Source organism: Venturia canescens, chromosome 7, assembly GCF_019457755.1.
Source record: "Venturia canescens isolate UGA chromosome 7, ASM1945775v1, whole genome shotgun sequence".
NCBI classification, from domain to species: domain Eukaryota; kingdom Metazoa; phylum Arthropoda; class Insecta; order Hymenoptera; family Ichneumonidae; genus Venturia; species Venturia canescens.
The window spans coordinates 4,458,341-4,474,667 of NC_057427.1; the positions used below are offsets into that span (position 1 = coordinate 4,458,341).

Consider the following 16,327-nt stretch of genomic DNA (forward strand, 5'->3'; position numbering starts at 1 on the left):
AAGATTATTAAAAATTGAATTCAATATTCTTTCATTTTGGTGAATGTTACTCTCGTGACGTTTATTGATGTTTCACGCTTTTTGTGTTTTCTTTTTTTTCTTCTCTTTTTTCGAACCGTTGGTTAAAATTTCTTTGCTTCCGATTGTGCACCCTTTTTTCAAAGCCACTGATGAAAAGCCAATCCTATTGAAAAAGCGTGCGCACGCACGCGTCGCTCCCACGTGGCCAAGCAAAATTTACTTATCAACGCTACTTGCGTACATATTCCCTTCAGTATTCCCGATGTTGCTGTAGATACGACTACAAAAAGTATTTCATGCTTCATATACGTCAAAACCTGCCTACGGGCAATTTCATCAATTTTACTTGTAACATCGAGTCAGTCATTTCGAGTTTCGACACAATTTCACGTCCTTGTGAAGCTGCCGATCTGGCTCACCATTCATCCTCGCCTGAGTGCCAAGCCGAAATTATATTTTTCCGATGCCCAAAACAACTATTTTCAATAACAAAAAATCGTTAAAAATCGTCCACTTTTTTGGGAAATTCGGTGACAACCGAATGAGATTCGGAAACTAAATGGACGAGAGTACACGAAAAGGCGGATTCGAACCTCCGAGAAAAGCTTTCACAATCAATCGACAATTCCAAACTGAAAATATGGAGATCGAGGCGCACCGGCCGGACCCTTTTTCTCAGCCCCTTCGTCATCCGAGCACGCGTCAGGGATACGAGAAGCGCGTTGAAAAATGCCCGATAAATCTAACGTGGCATGTGATCGTGGTTCGTTCAGGTACGAGGCTTGAATTTTGTGCCGTCCGAAGGCAGCAATCGTAACCCCTTAATACCTATATCAATGGAACGACTTGTTTTTTTTTTTTTTTTTTTCCCCGTTCCTCAGTGAATCCTATTAATGGGTTATGCAAGTGTGAAAAATACACAGAAATGACACTTCATCGATGGGCGTGACATAACAGGGGTGAATTAAAAGTCAGAGAGAATACGAAAAAACGCTGCTCGCACAGTCCGGCTGTGTGCTCGAACGCTGACAAGTGCCCGGCTAAATTGAATAAAAGGGTCTCGAGTGATGGCTTACTGGGCAAGTGGAGAGAGAGAAGAAAATAAAAAATCATGTTGCAATTGCACCGCGTACGTACGTGTTAGACAGCAGCGAGAACGGTGTCGCTGTGTTAAACGCTGCACCAGGGAGCAACCAACATTACCATAGCTCTCTGTCCGGCTATCTCTCGACGTGTATTTAACTAGATTTCAACTCGGACTCCGGGGGATAGGGACGAAACGGTCAATGAACGTCGATAATTTTCAGCTTGCCGAACGGGCCTCCGCGCTATCGAACGTTACATTCGAGATAGCTGAATACTTGAGAGGGCGTAACTCCGGAGGACTCGAACTTTGCAATTATGGTCCAACGATTATTCGTCCTGTCGAAAAATGCGTTGGCGGGAAAGCCTGAAAAAATATGAATTAATTGAGAAAGCAAATGAAGCAAATGTTTAAACGTACGAAAATGTTTTTTTGGCCCAGTCGATGCGGCCGGCACGAGCTCGTGGGTCTCTGGCCCGGGTCCTCGGTAAACAAAGCGAAAAATTCAAACTTTTTTACTTGTTTCGTGTTACGACATAAGAGGTGTCGAAATTTTAGTCGAGCGAAATACCGCGGCCGGTGCACGGTTCCAATCCTGCGAATGAGATACTCGACTCCTCCACTAGTTGGCCAACTGTATCGCAGCTGAGAAGGGGCCTGTCCGAGCGTCTCCGGTGCACGCGCTCGTTCTCGACTGTGCTTGCTTCACCCCTCTCAGGGGGATCACCTCGGCCCTGGGAGCATGTTATCAGCAAGGTTTTCGCTAGTTTCCTTTCGCCTTGGGCAAATGCGAAACAGTCGGAGGCCAGTCGACTGTATTAAGGTGCAGCGACGGTGACGTGCCACTACTGAATATGCCGAGACTCGCTGCGTTGTTTCAAAAATGCCGAGTTTTTTTCCTGCAAGCTGTGAAATTATCGCGGAAAACAAAATAATTAAATCTCCGTTCTATTACAAGGGAATTTTACCTTCAAAACGCTTCTAAAGAAGAATATCGATTCAACGCGCTGTAATTATAGAATTTCGCGAAATTTTTTCGGGTTCTTATAAATTCATATGCAAGGGAAATATATGGAAATGGAAAAAAAATTGGAATTTTTGTTGCAGACAGAAACTTCGACGAGCAGACTTTGCGCATAAACCAATGTACAAATTAGTATTTCTCACATGAAAAAAATATTTTTGTACTCTCGAAATGTCCCTTAAGCTATACCGAAAAGTTCGCTACGGTGAGTTATTTCCGTCTGTCCAAAAACATTCCCGAAAACAATAGATTTGTTTGACTTTCTAAAGCACGACCCCCCTTTAAATTCCCCCAAATATTAATCGTTTACATAAATACTTGGAGGATTTTTGGCGACCGTTTGTCTGTCACTTCACATTGAAACGGTTACCAATTAGAAATGTCTGGACTGAACAAGCTTTCATTGATTTTGTGTCCACTGTGCTCGTTACTTCAGTACATTTGGTTGGCCTACGTGATATTTCGGAGTGCTCAGAATCCTCTGAAGAATCGAGTGAGCAAAGAATCTTTAAAACGAACTCAAAGTCAGTCCTTAAACCTCAAATTCCTCGTTGAATCTCAAAGAATTCAAACTTTGCGAATAAATCCTTAACGACTGAGCGAGTGCATAAATTTTCAGGAGGTGAACTTGTATAGTTTTATTCGAAACTGAAATTTTCGCATGACGACTGCAGTCATAGCGATCGCGAACATGTTAGCAGGGTCTGGAACTCGATTAAAATAAATGAGAAAAGACGAAAGGAGTTTGCGTTTGAAAATAATTTATTCTCGAACATCGTAATATATTAAAAATCTAGTTAGTTTGAAATTCTAGGGAAAAATAATTAAAAGTTTTGATGGAAATGCCTCCGAGTGGAAGGATCGTAGACCATCGGACAAAATCTATCCATGTGTCCCTTGTTTTACTAGTTCCCTGTTGAAATTATGTTATGTAGTTCACCGATGCGTGACTCTCGGCTCAATAGTTCCTATGTTTTCGACCATGTGTTACGGGAACTGTGGATGTCAGTGAAAGTTTTTAGTAGGTGCTGGACGATAAGGAACGGAGTCGACGAGAATTGTTTGTAACAGTAACTTTTATACTTTGTATATGTAACGATGACGTGTTAATTTTTTATGTATAAATTTTCTAATCATTCAAATCGATGCGACGCAAGAAAATAATTCTTAAATTTGTTGATCGAGCTCGGGAATCTTACTGATTAATTGTAAAAAGAAACGTTGTAACGCATAATTATAGCAGCTTTCTATAAAGTTTCGGGGTCGATGATGTTCGCGTAGGAAAGATCATTTTCTTTGTCGTTCTCGTCTTGATCGTATCGTATATTATCACCGGAGCAACGATTCGTTTCGATCCATCCTTCCCAAAAATCGTTGGGGATTCTTCTCGAGGTTTCGTCGTCTTCGAGTTTAATGAGTTTTCCATTCTCATTGTTTTCGAGAAAGCCACATTCGAGCTTTTTTCCAAGAATCTTTATTTCTTTACGGGCACTGAGTACATCGTCCTCCGTTCCATGATTATTGGCGTGGAAAAAATCTTGTTTTTTCCCAAAACCAGAGGACTTGACGTACTGTTCGTAACTGCCGAGAATTCGAATATCCTGAAACTGGCTCGAGGAGGCTTCTAACGAATCTTGATTAGGGATATTATCGATCTTAGTTGCCAAAGTCTTGACCTCCCCGAAACTGGGCACGGCCCTCTTACTATCCCAGGATATTTTGGCCTCGTTCTCCCGATAGAAATCTGTTCCGCTCTGATAACTTTGCTCGTCTCTTTTATACCCGATCGATAGAGAATTCGACAAATCTCGTGGCTCGTAATCGCTAAATTTGATTTTACCGTTGTAATGTTCCTGGTGCTGAAACTGTTGTTGCTGCTGTTGAGACTGTCGGCTATCCCCAATGAGATTTCCGCCGATGGATTCTTTATCGGAACTAAGAATGTTGAGTTCGTCGCTGAGGCTCCGGCTGGGACAGTGTCTGAGATAATTCATCGTGTCGCTGATGAGAGACAAGTTCGAAGAACCTTTGGGCAGCAACGAGCTCATATTCATCGGTTGATTGTTGTTGATAGTGTTCCGATTGGGATTAAGGAAAGCCGCGATTCCAGAAAAGTCGTTGTCGCTCGGGCTCGAAATGGAGATGGCGCATCCGGAAATATTGTCGGACGATTTGCTCGGGAGGAGAATCAAATCGTCCATTTTCATTTGAGACAAAAAAGTCATTCCGTCGATCATCCGATCGTCGAAATTCTTCGGGTCGAGAATCCTGATGTCCTTGTCCTCGAATATGTCGATGGCTTCGAGGTCGATGGACTTTTGGGTGTTGGTCATCGAGTCCAAAACCATGATCTGATTGTCGGGATGGTCGATCATAAAGTCCTCCTGAATACAGCAGCCAGCCGAGATGTCCCCCCCTCCGCGGGTATCAACAATGTTGAGAGCGTCGGCATCTTCGCCGTCGAGGATCGTAACGTCATGAGAATTCTGAGCCATCAGTTCTCTCGCCTCATTATTAGTCATGACCTCGTACCGCCCGTCTTCGGTTGCACGTACGAATTGAATTCCTCCTTGAGCCGCGAGTTCGAGAAGTTCGTTGCAATCGTCCGATTGCGATTCTGGTTGAGCCGTTGTTGTCGTACTCATCGGCATTGCTGAATTCGCCTCGACTACGATATCGTTGATAGCATGACTGCACAAACTGCTTGCAGTTGCACTGTGCAGCCGGAGAGAGGATTCCGTATTTTGGAAGGGGAATTGCGAATCAAGCGGGGCGATGACGCTCTCTGTTGTGCAATGAAAAAAACAAAAGTCAGTATCCTTCGTTAAGGGGGGTCTAATATTTGATGGCTTCTCGCGATCGACTCGAGAATCTTTGCAATTTCAAGTGTCGCTCAAAGTAATATGAAAAAAAAAAAAAAAAAAACAGCTCTTTGTGGCTGCTGATGAGTCGGAAAGCTTTCGCGATTTACCTTGACTCTGGTCCACGCCCGGTGCCTCTATCGAGAAACTCTGTTTGCCGTTCTCGTCAAAGTTTTGCGTTATCGTAGCGACGACAGGAACTTTAACGTGCATTGCCTTGAGACCAGGATCAACGGTCAGCGTCGGGCTGAGCGAGACTTTTCCTAACATCTGAAGATCGTCGGCCGTCGCGGGGGTCAACAGCTGGTACGTCATGAACGTAAATAAACAGGGACAATGAGTAGGCAAATAAATTTTCAGGAGATATCGCGATATTGAACATTAAATTGTTGGATCGAGTCGGCACGTTGACAGACACGCTCGAACGAACATGTTGCTTCTATAAAGCTTCTTTGGCAGTCGTTAAATGTGCAATTTTCATGATAATCGTTGAAATAAAAGTAAGGAATTTTACATGTTTGTGGGGTCCGGCAGGGGACACTTTGACTAAAACGGGAATCCCTGTAACGGGCTTGAGGAGTGCGAAAGGCGTTTGTCCTTCAACGATAGCATTCTGCAAGTCTCTCGTCTCGATTTTGTTGACGACTAAACTGTCCGTATATTCCTGAGATAAAGGTAAGCGTGATGAGAAAACGAAAGCTGACGAAAGGTTTGAAGCGATTCCAATCTACTTAAGGACGAACCATTTGCGAGGATTCGGCAACTTGGCATTTTTCGGTTCTTTCGTGACTCGGTAGTTCGACTATTCTCACACTTTTACTGAAAATTAAGATTTTTTAGAAGGATTTAAGGGAGGTAAACGAGGCTGGCGAGAGCTTCTAAGTATCCAGTATTTCAAATATCACTCCACCGCACACCCGGCGATTGGCGATCGTTGGAATTCTCGCTTGCAGATCACTGCTAGAGCTATCGATAATACCAGCTGAATTTGTGATAACTTTGTCGATAGGTAAAAGAGCCCTGAGGATATTTGCCGAGTGGAGCGAAGCAGAGAGTGAAACGCCAGAACAATATATCTAAATCAATATCGAAATTCCCAACGTACTTCTGCATGACACTCGCCCCGCTGGAGATGCTGGTGGTCGAAGAGGTTACGTTCGGCTTGGGCTTCGTTGGACTGGCAGTCAAGCAAGTAGAAGTCGACGTAGGCTTTTGAATAACCGGTAGCTTACGTTCTCTCGGGATTCCACTTGGATTACGATACTTGATCCCGTGCTTGTATTCTTCGTGTGATCTCAGAGCAAATCTTCGTGGAAACTCCTTGCCACATATCCCGCAGGAATATTGCATTTTTTCTGAATGAGCATGCGCCTTTATCTTGTGACAAACGAGATTTGACATCTGGTTAAATCCTTTGCCGCATAGCTCGCATTTATAGGGCCGTTCATTCGTGTGGGTAAATACGTGATTTCGTAAATTCCCTGTGCAATATGAAAATACAAATGAAACGGAGAGCGATAAAAGAGTAAAAGATAAGAAAAAAAAAGAAGAAAAAAAAAACTACTACTACGAAAAAAAGAAACAAAAAGATGTTAAACTCGGAGCACGTGGGGAGGCTTTTTCCTTCTTTTTCGTCGAACCTTTTTGATGAAATCCTTTACCACAGACATGACACTTGTGAGGTTTGAGTTCCGAGTGAGTCTTGCGATGGGAAATGAGAGTGGAAACTCTGAAAATAGTGAAAACACGTGTCCCCGTTAAAAAAAGCTTATTTCCGATAAACAAATGTGAGCAGCGTCTCCACTCTTGAACGTTTCGTAAAAAAAACTTTTCCACGGCGAACCTATTAAAAGTTTTCTTGCAGTATTCACAAACGTAGGGCCTCGCGTCGCTGTGGATAGCCTTGTGCTGGCTGAGAGTGGACAATTGCCGGAAAGCTTTACCGCAAGCGTCGCACTTGAAGTTTCTTTCGTCGGTGTGCGTCGGGAGGTGCCTCATCAAGGTGTACTGATGACGAAATTCCTTGGTACCTGTGAGGACGATCGGCCCGTTATAAATACGAGCGATAACGAGCTACGGAGACTCTTTCAACGACTCACAGATTCCGCATTCCCAAATTTTCAGAGTTTTCCCGTCCCGCTTGAGGTACTTGACGAAGTGGAGTCGCGAGCGGGGGTCGTCCTTGTCGATGAGCCGTGGCCCGACGTAGGAACTCGCCTTCATCTGCTCGCTCACCGTCTGATCGCAAAAAACCGCGTCGTTGTCGCTCCCGTCGATCACGCTTTGCTCTACGACCTTGAGCGTGAAAAAATACCGAGTTAGCATTATCCAGGACAATTCTCGACCCCTTCGCTGCTCGATCGTCTCCAATTTCTCTCTCAGCCACCTTGTACTTGAGCGATTCTTTTCCCAGTAACTTCATAACCGATGTAACTTCGTCGTTTATGTCGGATTCCTCGTTCATAATCTCCGTGCTGTCCGCCACGTCGACGTCCAAACCTTTGACGATTGCTCGCTAGAAAAATGAGAACGATTCGTATTCGGTGATGAGCATACCTCGCTTACTATCAATTAAAGCTGTCCAAGAATCTAACCATTTGATGATTGCTCGTTGTACTCGACGAATTAGTCGTGCTCGTACATGCCGCGCTTCCGGAGCCATCGGAATCATTATTGTGCTCGGACGAACCCGGATTCTCTTCTTCTTTTACGTACACTTCGTAAACGCTGAATGGTTTTACTCGTTATTCATCGTGTTAGCATTAAACGCAAGATTCGATAACAACCTCACTTTACCTGATCACTTCGTCTTGATGCGGCCGTAGAGTTTCGGTTATTTCGCATTCCTGAGAATCCCCTGGTCACAGAGAGATCTCATGAGCAATGGGCTTTGGGCCGTGGACATTGATCGCGCGAATAAATAAACTGAATGTAGAACGGACGGTGGGAAAATAATGCTGAAGCTGGCAACGTTGGAGCTCACGATACGAAAAAAGTCTCAAAGAATTTCAGTAATTATGCAATTTTGTTCCACGGGGATTTTACATTCGTAGTCTTCCAAGCTACACGCCAATGATTTCGTGAAATAAAAAAAATGAGGGAATCACCGATGTTTTTTCAAATTCGATGGACTCGAACGTTGCAAGCTTCAGCGACGTGGCGGGAGAATACAAATGGGCTAAATTTTTCACGCCAACTTCTTCTCTTTCGTTCGATTCGTTTAGTACTTTTAGCATTTTAAATCGCATTCTAGTATTTCGGGAGTGGATTTCAGTATAGATTTGTCGCCGTGGTAAAAATATATACGAAAAATATGTGCGAAGCCTTTCTCAAAATACGGTATTTCGGAGGCGTCATCCTTCATTTCATTTTGTTTCTTCAAGTCATTACGGAATATTGGAATACGACCTGAGAGAATTCCCGAACCGTTTTACTGAGAAGCGAGAATGTGCAAAAAACTGTCAAAACCACGTGCTTGAATATTGTTGTTTTTTATGTGAGGGGGAAAAAAGTGACGGGTCATGAAAATTCTGATACGAATGTGATTCGAAATATACGAGGGGCTGTAGAAACACGCTGATTTTTGTTCGAAAGGTTAGTTGCACAATTGTTTTACTTTGCCTTCTGAAAGTGGACAAATTTGCATTTCAATCGGAAAGCAGCTTTTCTGGAGAAAAGTAACTGAAAAAAAAAAAATATATATTTAGGCCCATGCTTTCTTCCACGATCGAAATTTCGGTAAAAAAGAATTGAAGTGATTCTCATTCGCAAATGTTGTCAAACTGCCCTCTGATTTGCAGAGGTGAAGAACGAAAATCACACGAATGTGAGGATGAAAAAATAACTGAATCCAAAAAGGCTACAGCAGGTCGCAGCTTGTTTATTTTGCGCAGAAAAACACGTCAAATTCCTGTGAGCTAAACACGAGGCAAGACACCGAAAAAGTAAAGTGCTGAAGGGAGTACCTTTTTTATAATAAAATTTTGGAAACGTTGCATAGTCAAAATGAGATCGATTTCGGAATCCAATATCGAATCGTTACGTTATAATTTCGGAGATGGATCAAAACATTAGTGAGAAGAAAACACTCAAGTATCGAAAAAAATTCAAAATTGTCAAAAATCAATAAAATCATCAATAAAAATGCATTTTTCGTTGAATTCCAACGATCAAATCGTGAATTTACGTTTCAATTAAAACATCACTTTTACAGCACAATTTTCGCGAGTCACGGAACCATTTTTGCCATCAATTTTCCAGCCTACTCGCAGAAAAAATGTCTGTGAATATTTGAAAAAAATGCTCAAAGAATAAATGAAAAAAGTTTGGCAGCCTCAGTCAGACGTATTTTTCCGAATAAATTTAACCTTCATCGTTACATTGTAATCTCGAAAAACTGCACATTACGAAAAAAAAATGTTTCGAGACAGTAATTCTTTCCGCGTGTGGACCGAGCTCCTTTTTCTCAAAGGTTCGTTGAAACTTGAGCAAAAAACCGTTACAAATGACAAGAGATACGAGATAATCGAGCGAGAGGTATTGCAACAGTGATCATCTCGAATTCGAGCATTAAAACAGTTTCGAACAAACTAGTAAGGATTATCCAGCTCTCGGCTCTTTTAATGACAACCGCAGTGACAAATAAACGAAAACCGCCATTATCAAAGTTGACTTTACGGTCGGTGTGGCTTAGTCGCAGGGCCCGGTGGGCTGGACACATTATCGGTTTGCTCTTTGTTTTTTTTTTCTTGCCCATAATAAACTCGAGAAGCGAAATTTTTTGTCTTTTTATTATTTACAAAGTATATTACCGCTCGACTCACAATTGTATTCTTGAAGTGAATTGTTCTGCGTCATTTCCTTCCTTTCTTCTTCGAGGACTTAGCAACCGCGATGACACGAGAACCCCATGGGCTGCGTATGCGTAACCGAGCAGTTACGAGCTGCTGCTACACGTAGCTCTGACAGACGGGACGACGAGATGGCGCCACCTATCAGGGATTATTAGTTTTCGTCTTTCGTGTCAATTTCATTGGTGTCTCTGGTGTCCGTTTTTTTTCGTCAATTTTTTTTCATGAGACATGCACTCTCCGAGTCGTTTATTTTCAGGGACACACGAGGCATTTAACCATAAGACCAAATTCCAGGGATTTATTGACACACATTTTTTTCTGCAAAGTCGTTTTACAATGTAAAAAGTAATTTTTTTTTTTCTTCGTCGGAGCCACGCGATTGCAACGGTAAGTGGGGTTCTCGAGAGGGAGTGCCAACGGAGAGCTAGAGAGGGCGCTGCGTATGGGATGCAACCTTCGTGACTTCGTGCTCCGAAGCAATTGATCGTTTTCCTGTCTCGGGGTTCGCACACGTCAAAAATTCTCGTTAAAAATGAATTTCAACAGTCCTTGATTGAGGTCGTCATCCATTGCGACTGCGCGTATTATTTTAAGCGGTAATTCGAACACGACTCAAGCGCGAAGTGTCCCTTTCTCAAACCCTCGAGTTTCACAATGTTGGGCGCTCCTATATGCGTTGGAGTATCGGATACGACACGTTTATGTTGGACAGGTGTTGATCAGGGCCGGAACGTATATTAAGCCTCGTCATTGAATATTATCCTGTCGCCTAAACACGAGTCGAGCGGATTTATCGTGCCTTACACCACGGCTAATTCCACTCATCGATTAATTATCGGCTACAGCACATGCTCTACCTAATCCAGGACTAGGACAGCACTTTATAATGTAAGCAGCCTAACTTTATCCAGCCTCGCACGGTAGTGGCTCCAAATAACTTGATTAGTTTATGTAAGAGAGTTCGCTCCAAAAACCTCCACCGGAGAGACTGTGTTTTCAACTATTTTCGAAAACTCCAATATTTGTTTCTTTAATAATTCGACAGTTATGACACGTTTTTATTATTTTTAACCCGTACATACGACGCTGGTGTAAATTCGCACCCACGAAAACTCAAAAAAAAGGTTTTCAATATTCCTTTCTTCAATTTGGCCATTTTCCTATAACAGAACTTGATTTTTCAATTATCTTAGTGATTCCAATCGATTACTAAGGAATTGTTAACCCTGAAAAGTCTCCCAAGTGCAAATTTGCACAAGTGTGCGTCGTGACCTCGCGATCGTGGCTGCTTATTGGAACTCTTGTAGCCTAAACACGCACGACGATATCAACGATCGTATTTTTTCGTTGGATCAAAAACTTTTGCATCTTTCTGCAAACTTTTTATTCGCTTTGTTTCTTTTATAATTTTGACTTTTCTAACGATGTTTGCGAGGTTATAAAGATCGCGAATGTGACAGCTGGACTTTGCGTTATCAGGCTTTGAATTTCCTTCAATCGAGGACCTTAGAGCCAGTCTCACCTGTAAATCAGCCGGTTGCAAATAAATAAATGGTGTCTGAAGCCGAGCTACGTTTTCTATTTGAAATAAAAGAGTTGTAGAAACAGCCGTATTTTTGGGGGAAAAAACATTTGCTTTTAAAACGTTGGAGCAGGCATGAGGTATATCACCGCACGTACATAAAATTACAGCATTTTCCGAGAGCTCTTTTGGAGTTATCGTCCGGCTATTTATGCTCTCTAGATAAAGCAAAAAAGCTTGTTACGTGTTGGAAGTACGTGCTTGGTGCGCAGTGTAACATCGACACCATTAAAAAATAAGCAACAAAATTCTCGAGGGATAACGACGAATGTACAATAACAAAGTTTCAGAAAGTAGCAATAACTGCGTGACGGGTCGTGCGGTGAGATGCGTACTAATATATCTTCATCGAAAGAAATTATTCGTGATCGATCCCAAGTTTCTCGAATTGCTGCTTGAGAAAAGCTGCCGAAGTTTTATTACTCCGACACTTCATTAATCGCGACGAATACATATAAAAAGCTGCTTGGATCAAAGTGAAACGAGGGGCTGAATAGTTAAGCCGTGGTGGTTGCTCGGAGACAAAGTTTCATAAAATGTTCGAGTCTGGCGTCAACAGGATTGACAGATAATGGCGTTTAGCCGATCCCAAATAATCTCGGTTCATGCTCGCACGACGAATTAACGAGAGAGTACAGTTTTCGAGGGTTTTTCATAACCGAGAATAAATGGGAATGAAAAATTTGATAACCTTCAAGGGACTTTTTGAGACTCGAGCACCATTCGTGCGCGCTCGCGGTTTGTTGGCCGAAGGGAGTCAAGACCGCGCAGCCTCGTTGTTCGATCGTTCGATAAGGCTGTTTACCTTAAGGAGTTTCGGTACAGGCGATACAATGTTGCCATGCTAATCCATGCTAAAAAAATTAAAAAATTCAAAAAGTTCAGAATTTTATAAAATTTGGTGAACATATTCTTTAGTGCCAAATTTGACGACACAATTTTTTTAAGATTTTTCTTCTACACAGTTATCGAGTAATTGATCACTAAAGTTCACGTGTATAAGCATAGCGTTTCCATATATATAGGTATACATTCCGGGGATGAGAAATCTGCTTTAATACGTAATTACTCGATAACTAAGTAGAAGAAAATTTTGAAAAAATTTGAGTTTTCGCACTCGATGTTGAAGAACATTATCACCAAATTTGATCAATTTCTTAACATTTTGACTTCTGTACTGAAACTCCTTAATCCAGCGAGTTCGACGAGAGATTTCTCGAGTTCAGTGGATGCAGACGCACAGGAAAAAGGAAGGTGGAATTCGAAGGCGTTTTAAAGGGGACGGGAAAAATGCACGGCCGGACAGACGGTCAGCCAAAAGATAGATGGGAGGAAAAAAAACAAAGGGCGAGAATCCGATTAACCGAGCACTATCTGCTGCTCTACCGTACACAGAGTAATGCTCTCTGTTCACAAGTTGTAGGGTACGAGACGGCACGGATTGGAGAAGCAATTCGGCCACGATCCAGCTGCTCATATTCTCGCGGCAAAGTTTGACTGGAGAAAGGGTCCTGCATGGAGAATGGAGGAGGAAGCAAAACGAAGCGAGTTAAGAGGGTTGCCGCTGCTTTTGAATTCCAGTCGCGTAACGAGAAGCTCGCGCATACTGAGAAACTGCGAGAGAGGCTGAAGGGGCTCTGGAGGGAGAGGGAGAGAGAGAGAGAGAGAGAGAAAGGGAGCGAAAGAGACCGAGGCACCGAATGGACTCGGGCGCTCCATAACGCTTTATCTGGCACTCTTGATTTTCACATTGTTGCTTTCCTTCTTTATCTCTTTGTTGCAACCACGTACACGGAAAAATCTTTAAGAATAGAAACAAAAGATGCTCGAAGTAAATTTATATACCATTTATCAGATGAAACGTTATAAATCGATAAAGCACACGCCGAACGCGTCCCTTAGCTGCCAGTCTCATTTTACTTCTACCCTTACAGACTCAATCTAATAAATTAGCGAAAACAATTGCGTTTGGAGTGCTAAGACCCAATGAAGATAACGCTTCGTCGACAGAGCAAAGTTTTTCTAAACCTACATTTTCAATTGGTTTTATGAAAACGAAAAGAAATCATTGCTAAATACACGTGCACGATACACGATCATTCGGGACCTTAATAATTGAAGATAAAACCCAACTTTTATGCGCTACGATACGAGAAATCATGCGTCGAGTCCATACCACTCGTATACTATAAAGTCTACAAAAGTTTATACTTCACAGAATATATAAGCAGCGAGACCCTCGTAGGCCTGAGACTCCATCTTTTCTGTCATCCATCCCTCATCCTTCCATTTTGTGATGCTGGCCAACACGTAACCAACTTTTAACTTCCCTAACTGTCCAACTGTCCAAGAGTGAATTTCTCCGTTGTCTACTCCGGTGCGCCATTCTTTCAGTTATATCTCACATAATATCTGAGTACAACTTCTCAGACGAGTCTTGGACGTCGAACTATGTCATACAGTATTCTTGGCTCTGTACGTTCGTCTTTCTTCATGTTTCTTATTTCGATATTTTCTGAACTAACATTCTCGTGCGCACGTACTCCTCCTCGTAGCATGTTGTACTGTACGAACTACCTGTATATTTTCAAATTCTTTATCCTTTCATACTTCTTTTGACAAATTTATACTATTTCACGATTCATGAATAGGGATAGAAATCTTCGATAAGAATAGGACTGCAAGAGCCTCTGTAAGTCGAAGATCGATAAGTGGAGATTCCCTCTCTGCCTTGTTTCTTTAAGGTAGATCATGCCCGAGGGATCGTATTTTAGGGGTGTCTGAATTGGCTCGATTTTTACCTCGTAATTGAAGATATTATCACTCGAAATTAATGTCAGAGTTATTAATTCAAAATTGTAAATACATTTTTTCAGCTTATCTTTTGGCGAATGAAATTACAAGCCGTCAACTAAGCGGGGATCCATCACTGACCGAACTCCAAATTTCATTCGTCCCTGGCTAAAATACTGGGTTTTTTTTATGTAAAAAATCGGTTTAGAGAGCGCAAAAGGAAGTGGATCAAGACCAGGAAGAAACAAAATGCCGAAATAAGTAATGCGTACGTTTTTCATGAGCGTTCACGAAGCGTTTATTCGTTATAAACAAATATTGAGGCTATACGCAAATTTGAGTAAATTGTATTTACAAATATTTTTGTGTTTCGTTGTCATATTTTGTAGAAAGTTTGCATGCTCCTATTTTCGTACATTTATTTTTGACACAATCAGTCACCGGTAAATATATAACATTATGTAAGGTTACGAACTCGTGACCCTCACTGAATTGAATTTTCGCGCCGCTCCACCGACGTTTCGATCGACTTCGAGAGCGTATCTTTAAACAGATTCGAAGGAAACCTTACAACGGTGCTGGGAAAACTTTGCCGATGTTCAATATTTCTTCGAGTGTATTTTTGTGAACATTACGATTGGAAAAAAACGACTAAAAAATGTAACACGACTGAGAATTCCTGGAGAATTTAAATACCCTCGCGTTTCATATTTAAAGTACGACAAGAAGCGATGCTACGATTATGTTTTGCTGGCTTTCATGCACGGTGTAATTTAGTCGCAATAGAAGCAACTAAATTCCACACAAAGGCACATACAACGTGGATTTAGGTGTGCAAGCTTTCCCTCGAAGGGAGTGGTAACAATTGAAATATTTAGAGTGATGAGGAGCGTTTTGAAAACTCGTTTTTCGACGAATGAAATTTAGTGGGCGAGACCAAAGGCGCTGCTATTTTTTCAATCAGTATAATGCTTGTGCGATGACTTCGCGTACCGGTTGTTTTGTAGTTAAAAAATTGATGAAAGTGCGACTATCTTAAGGTAGGAGTCGCGCGACAATCGATATTAGACGAACTCGTGATTTTTAAATTATATCATTTTTACGTGATAAACTTTCATATGGCTAAAGGATTTAATAGGTTACCGAAGATTATATCAAGAAATTTACGATCAAAAATAGAAATACAACACGGCATCGTATGAGAAACCCATCCCGCCAACACTACGATTGCAGAATTCATTTCCTTCTCGATTAGATATAGTTTATGATAAAATTGCTCCTCATAGATTATATTATAAAGATTCTAATGTGACCATAAAAATATAGGGCCATCGACTAATCCGAAGAGAATTTTTAAAATAATCTCGATGAAAACTCAGAAAATGGAAGGAGATCGACTGCCATGAAGTGGCTCGATATACTTGGCAACGTTAAGAATGTATACATATATATATAGTTTTCGTGATAGCCAGCGAGTTTGGAGGGCTAGGATATCTTTCGACAGTCAGGTGAGAAGAGAACCGATATATACATGTATATATTGAAAAACCGGATCAAATAAGCAATCATAAGATATTTTTAGTCATAAATTATTAAATATGATCTTGTATAAATTTAGACGAATCCAGTTTAAATTGCCCCAAGATTTATTCATTACAGAAAACCTTTCTTATAACCTATTTTATTTCGACGATTAATAAATAGTCATTTGACCACAGAGTCGCGCGACTCTTACCTTAATGTTTTTTTGTTCGTCATTGCATCGATCAATTCCATCGAGAAAGAAGTTTCGCAGGCTCAATTATTTCGGCGAATATTGTTCAGTATGGAATTATCGAAAAAAAAAAAAAAAAAAAACAATTCAAAAATTTCAACGAATGGCCAATGAGGCCTCGCCATATCTCAAATAAACTGACATCCCTCGGTGTTTTATTGAGAAAAAAAATGTAAAAACACGTTCGCGCTCAGCGGCGACAATGGTCTAAAGACCTTTTGCAATTAGAAGCTTCGATCAAGATTAGAAAAATAATTTTTTAGCGTTCGCTTGCCTCTCGTCGATCGCGGACTATTCTTCCTGGCCACGTTCCTCCGAGCTCTCCCCCATTCGTC

At 41.6% G+C, this 16,327-nt stretch overlaps 1 protein-coding gene across 1 annotated transcript; it reads right to left on the reverse strand.

Annotated features, from left to right (window-relative positions):
• Positions 1–2,931: 2,931 nt before the first annotated feature.
• LOC122413111 (uncharacterized) lies at positions 2,932–9,929 on the reverse strand. Its single transcript, XM_043423237.1, has 12 exons — positions 9,814–9,929; positions 7,787–7,847; positions 7,585–7,717; positions 7,377–7,505; positions 7,090–7,285; positions 6,834–7,020; positions 6,631–6,719; positions 6,096–6,471; positions 5,734–5,809; positions 5,505–5,654; positions 5,101–5,293; positions 2,932–4,914 (listed from the first exon to the last, which is right to left on the reverse strand). The coding sequence occupies exons 1-12, from the start codon at positions 9,845–9,847 to the stop codon at positions 3,377–3,379; spliced, it is 3,162 nt and encodes a 1,053-aa protein (XP_043279172.1). The 5' UTR covers positions 9,848–9,929; the 3' UTR covers positions 2,932–3,376.
• Between the last annotated feature and the right edge of the window lie 6,398 nt (positions 9,930–16,327).